At 32.3% G+C, this 5,917-nt stretch overlaps 1 protein-coding gene across 1 annotated transcript; it reads left to right on the forward strand.

Moving 5' to 3' along the window:
* The first annotated feature begins 2,202 nt into the window (after window positions 1-2,202).
* On the forward strand, window positions 2,203-5,270 carry LOC108379912 (farnesol dehydrogenase-like). The gene is made up of 2 exons (XM_017636276.1): window positions 2,203-2,844; window positions 4,874-5,270. The coding sequence occupies exons 1-2, from the start codon at window positions 2,269-2,271 to the stop codon at window positions 5,042-5,044; spliced, it is 747 nt and encodes a 248-aa protein (XP_017491765.1). The 5' UTR covers window positions 2,203-2,268; the 3' UTR covers window positions 5,045-5,270.
* The last annotated feature ends 647 nt before the right edge of the window (window positions 5,271-5,917 follow it).

The following is a 5,917-nucleotide window of genomic DNA, read 5'->3' on the forward strand; positions in this document are numbered from 1 at the left end:
GACCGAAACGATCATTGTAATAAACCTCTATTCGAATACAGGTCTTCTTTAATCGACGTATTGCCACGAAACCTCTCAAGGTCCTTTGGCTGAATGCCATTTAGGTCCTGTCTTTCTATATAGGTATGGTGATCCTTAAAAGCGAAGTCTGGTCCTAGAAAGGGCTTCACGGTAGCACATAATGTGCTCTGCTCTTTCGTGTTCTTTGCTGCACAACCTACAAACATTATTTGCATTGTCTACGCGAATATGATTTTTGGTGGTTTTAAGGTTGAAGCACTTGACTTTTTTTGATTTAAAAGCAACTGTTATTTTATATACATAAGTGTACTACTTAACATTTCATTAGATAATTTGTTATGCTTTTAAATTGCTTACCAGGTACAATTGAAAAGATTCTTTCTTTCTCAGCGCTTGGAGTGGTTAACGTCAGAAAAATTTCAAAATTGTCCTTATAAATTTTAATACTTATACATAATTTTACTCCACATCACATTTTCAGAACGATTATTTCCGTAAGAGTGACGAATATTCTTGAATTTTTGTGTTAAATGAAAATCCATTTTTTATTTGAAATGCCCCTTTTTCCCTTTTAATAATTTTTCTTGCAAAATATCCCCCAAATAAGGAAATTACCCACAATCTGGCATCACTGCACTGGTTATAATGTGATATTTCTCTCTGATGTGGAGATGTGGTGATCTCCGATATAGCAGCTATTACTTTTACCACTTTGACTTTGTTGCTTTTTCCATGTGCCATTCGAGAGATCCGAGTTCGAGTCCTCGGGCAGCGGAATAATTTTAATTTTTTTTTAAGTTTAAACATTTTTCTCTTTTACTTAAACTTACTTTAAATTTTTTAATTTTACTGTTTAAAAAAGTAAAATATATATATTTTTTTTAATTTTTAGAAATTAAATTTATTCTTTCTTTATTTAATTTTCTTTCTGTTCTTAGAAGTTGCTTTAAAAGGAAGGATATTTTTTAATTTAATAAAATTTTTAGGAACTTGGTTTATTATTTTGTTTTAAATTTTTTTTTTTTGGTTTTTCTTTTATTTTTAGATTTTATTGTTAAAAAAATAAATAAATTTTTTCGTTTTATATTATTTTGAATTTAAATTTTTAGATTTTCTTGTTTAAAAGAAACAAAAATTCTTTATTCAGGTAATCTAATTTTTGGGATCTCATTTTATTTTTAAGTTGCTTTTTTTTGTCTTTTTTAATTTAGTGATCTTTTAATTTGTAGATATTGTTTTAAAAATCAAATTATTATTTTTTTTTAATTTAGAAAATTGTTGGTGCTATTTTCTCCTAGTTTGGTTTCAGTTTTTATTTTTCTAATTTAAATTCAGCATTTTATTGTTTAATTTTATTTTAGATTTTAAAATATTTGAATTAAAATTTGTTTTTTTTTCAGTTGTTTTCTTTTTTTAGTTTAATTTCTTTTATTGATTAGTTGTTATTGTTTTACAAAGAAAAATATATCAACTTTTTTAAAATTAAATTTATACTTTTATTATTTAAATTAAATTAAATTTATTTCCTAGAAAACATTTTGCTTAAAGCGAACATTGTAACGTTTGTTTCTCGAAAGACTGTGGTGAGTTGAAAAACAGTTGCCAGAATTGCCCTGTAAAAGCGCAAACAGTCAACGACGTAACGTAAGCATACGTTGGCGTACGTAGCAACATATAAAATTTACTGTGGAGAGAGAGAGAGACAGAGAGAGAAGCAATGGCAACGTCAGCGTCATGCGGTGGTGAGTATTCGTTAACGCGCGAATCCCATAAGGTAGATCGTGTCTGCGTCAACCTACGTCTACGCTTCGTCGTTGACTGTTGGAACCTTAAAAGCGCAAACATAAATTTTATATGCTGCTACGTACGTCAACCTACATTTACGCTACGTCGTTGACTAACTGAGCTTTAAGTTTCTCTTATACTAGCTCCGGCATTTTCTAAATAATTTATTCACCACGCTTCTCATAAAAGATTCAAAGGTGTTCTCTTAAACGTTCACGCCTTGCCCACGATTCTCTATTCCAAGGTACATTAATATGTATGTATGTATCAGTATAGGAATCTAGAAGAACCACTTTAAATTACTAGATAAATATATGTACATATACATATGTATGTATTTAGCTGTAAGCCATAAGTCATCAAAGATCACAAAGTTCTTTCAGTATTGCACTTTCGATTAAAAGCGTAAGTACTGTGTTAAACTTTTCTGCGACCCTCCTCACCAACTCAAGTGAAATCATAATGGAACGCTGGCAAGGTCGTGTCGCTGTAGTTACTGGTGCTAGTTCAGGCATTGGCGCTGCCACAGTCAAAGATTTACTTAAAGCTAATCTTGTTGTGGTGGGACTTGCCCGCCGACTGCAGCTGATGGAAGAATATAAAGCTGAATTGCCAGCTGAACAACAAAAACGTTTCCATCCTTTCGTTTGCGATGTTTCATCACAAGAATCGGTGGATAAGGCGTTCGATTGGATCATCAAAGAATTGGGTGGCGTTGATATATTGGTGAATAATGCCGGCATGTTTAAAGTGGGTCAAGCCGTTAACTTGGATCCTGCAGTAATGCAACAAGTTGTACAAACTAATATAATGGGTGTGGTATATTGTACGCAACGCGCTTTCAAATCAATGAAAGAACGCAATTTTGATGGACATGTGGTGATCGTCAATAGCGTTTTGGGTCACTCGGTGCCGAATTTTTCGGGTGATGCTGCGCCAATCATGAATGTGTATGCGCCGACTAAGTATGCACTAACTGCTATTACTGAGATATATCGGCAAGAGTTTAGAGGATTGGAAACAAAAATCAAAATAACTGTGAGTATTAAAACGGCAACAAACATGACCAACTGTTCAATTTTTAGTGATGACTTGCAAATTGGTATTTGTATATTATTCAATACATCATATATCATATATATGTACGCTTTGCAAAGTTGATAAGATAATTCTGGTCAAGCATATATACTTATGTACATTCACACATACGTAGGTACATTAGACTCTACCACCTCAACACAAGTACATCGATATCAATCGTGCATCGATATATCGTACTTTAAGATCCGACTGTAAATGCCGATACGTTCGGCCAAAAAGAAATAACATGTTTCTCAACATTGCCTTTCAAAAATTCTTAAGATTCGAAGGTGCACGGCGCACAGTGGTCGGGGAAACCATGATTTACGCGAGAAAGGCATACATTACAACTGTAAGAAATGTCTAACAAACTCAAAACAGATTAGTGCTTTCAATAATAACTGCTGAGAAAGCCGGTGAATCCGTTTAATTCAACGGATTCTATCGTGACACGTTCTAACAGTTATGAGTTGATAAATTTCTTAAAAATTTTTTTATGGAAACTTTCAATTATAACTGTAATTTATGGTTTGGACTTACTTCTTAAACACGGAAAATAATGATCACATATGAAATATTACATCATAAATCTTGGTAGCTAAATTATCAACACCTTAATAACACGGCTTATTTTTCAAGAAATATTTTCTTCAAAAAGATATAAATAATTTGTAGGGCCGAGTAGAATCTTCATTCCTTTACTAAAAACTAATGCAAAGGTCACATTAAGCATCTACGAAAAGAAAAGCCGCGCATACTCGCGCCAAAAGGAGTGGCGGCCATATTTATTTCACTAGACCGACTTTAGCAGTTTTTCCAAATAACATAAAGTGTACTAAAAATTAATGTAATTTATTCTACATTTGGCATCATATCATTTATAAGTAAATTTTCAAAAATCCAAAAACGAGTCCAATATGGCTTCTAAGAATTAAAAAAATTACTTAATTTTCATGAAATTTGGTATTTAAGAGTTCTTGAGTACGCTTATTACAAATTACAAACTAGTTTTAGAAAATTCAAAATGCAAAGTCCAATATAGCATCCAAGATAGCGTCCGAAATTTGTAAGAATTCAAACCTGAAGAACTTTATTCAAAAATGAGAAAACTGAAGTTTTGGAAATGAAGAGTTTCATATAAAGTAAAAAAAATCTTAAAAAAACCCTGTTAGGGCCTAGATCAAATTGTTTGGGCTGAACAAATAGCAGACGGCCCCAACTATCCCTAAGTAATTACTGTTATTATTTCGAAATTTGATTATAAATTCATTTTAGGTATGTTTCCTCGTATATATGTATATAATATATAAAATTTTGCTAAACAAACATTTTGTGTTATTCAAATCAAAATGACAGTTGATTTGACAGTTGTCAAACGAAAAAGTTTAAATGTGATACATAACTCGAGACCAGTGAGTCTTAAAACATAATAAGTACGTTTAATTCGTGGGCAATTTTTCTTAGTCCTAAAAAATTTGACAGCCTCTTCGACAGTCATAAATTCTTAACGTTTTAATTGTGACACACAATTCGCGATTAGCATGTCTAAAACACTATTCAGTGGTGTATTGCATTTTGAAAAATACTGTTTTATTTTTAGAAAAAATCACAGTTCATTTGACAGCTGTCAACTGTCAGGGTTTCTATTTGATCAGTATGTCAAAAAACGTAATCAGTGGTATTTTCAAAAAGATTTTCTTAATTTTAGAGAAATTGGCAGTTGATTTGACAGCTGCCAACCGTCAAACTTAAAATTTTATGGCTTATTCGGATTTAGCATTACAACAATACTACGATCCTGTGGTTTTATTATAGTTGTAACAGCCCTTCTATTTTTTCGCGTAAAACATGGCTTCTCCGACCACTGTGCGGCGAACTTGTTTTTTGCTGGTAATGTACATATGTATTCGCATACAGTTTTTATATGTAGGCATATATTTGTGCATGAAAGCATCGTCATATTTTAATTGATTATTTATAATTTCAGAGCGTTAGCCCCGGTTTAACAGATACAGAAATCGTTCCGGATCAATTCAAAAACGCTGGACTTCCAATTCTGAGATCAGAAGATGTTTCCAGCTGTATATTGTTCACTCTTTCAACACCGCCACACGTGCAAGTACACGAGATTACTGTGTTGCCAACACTGGGCCAGTAATTAAATATTTTAGCATATGCTATACATACATACATATGCATATATGTATATTAATTATCAACATACATGTATGCACATACATACACTTAAGTATATTTGTATGTATGTATGTGTATTCATATGTATGTATATGTTTTGTTTTTACTCTTATATTATAGTTAATAACTATGCAATGAAATAAAAATACATGGGAATGCTAATGGCATTGTCATTGGAAATCCATTATAAAAAACGTTTTGTGTTACTTAATGTCGCATATTTTTTTTTTTTCAAAACAATAGCAAATGACTCGGAGCTTCCTGTTTGTTGGGTAACGTAAAAAAACTATTTAACGAATTAATTACGAAAAAACGGCCAGACACAGGCATCTTTTTTATACCCTACTTTCAGAGTATATGTTTGTACATCTGTGGTCGTAAGCAATAACCGCCTAAGTCGACTTAAGAAAGAATTGAGTTATATATGCTATCGTTTTCTGCAACTACTATTCCATGTGCATATGAAACTCCCATATCGTTAGCTAGACTATTTTAAAAGTTATAGATGAAAATATTTTGGTTTCCCCATATGGTTAATATTACAATCCAAATTTTTAAAACGTTTTTTTCGAATTCAGGTTTTTCGACGTAGGCGATTATTGCTTATGACTGCAGATATGTAGGCCTTGCTCATGCGTGCAAACACGTGCCGGTCGGGGTTATAAGCAATTGTAAAAAAAAATACAAAAACAACAAGTTAAGGCCACCAGTATGCAGTTCTCGAAAAAACGGTCAAGAAAAAATTGCAATTATTTTGTGTATGTGTCCAAGGAATTTCGACATCTAATACGTCACAGCCTGTTGCCTCGCTCTTTCCTCAAGAAATAATAGAACG

The sequence above is a fragment of the Rhagoletis zephyria genome, unplaced genomic scaffold (genome assembly GCF_001687245.7).
Source record: "Rhagoletis zephyria isolate East Lansing unplaced genomic scaffold, Rhagoletis_zephyria_1.1 Rzeph_scaffold_17663, whole genome shotgun sequence".
NCBI lineage: Eukaryota > Metazoa > Arthropoda > Insecta > Diptera > Tephritidae > Rhagoletis > Rhagoletis zephyria.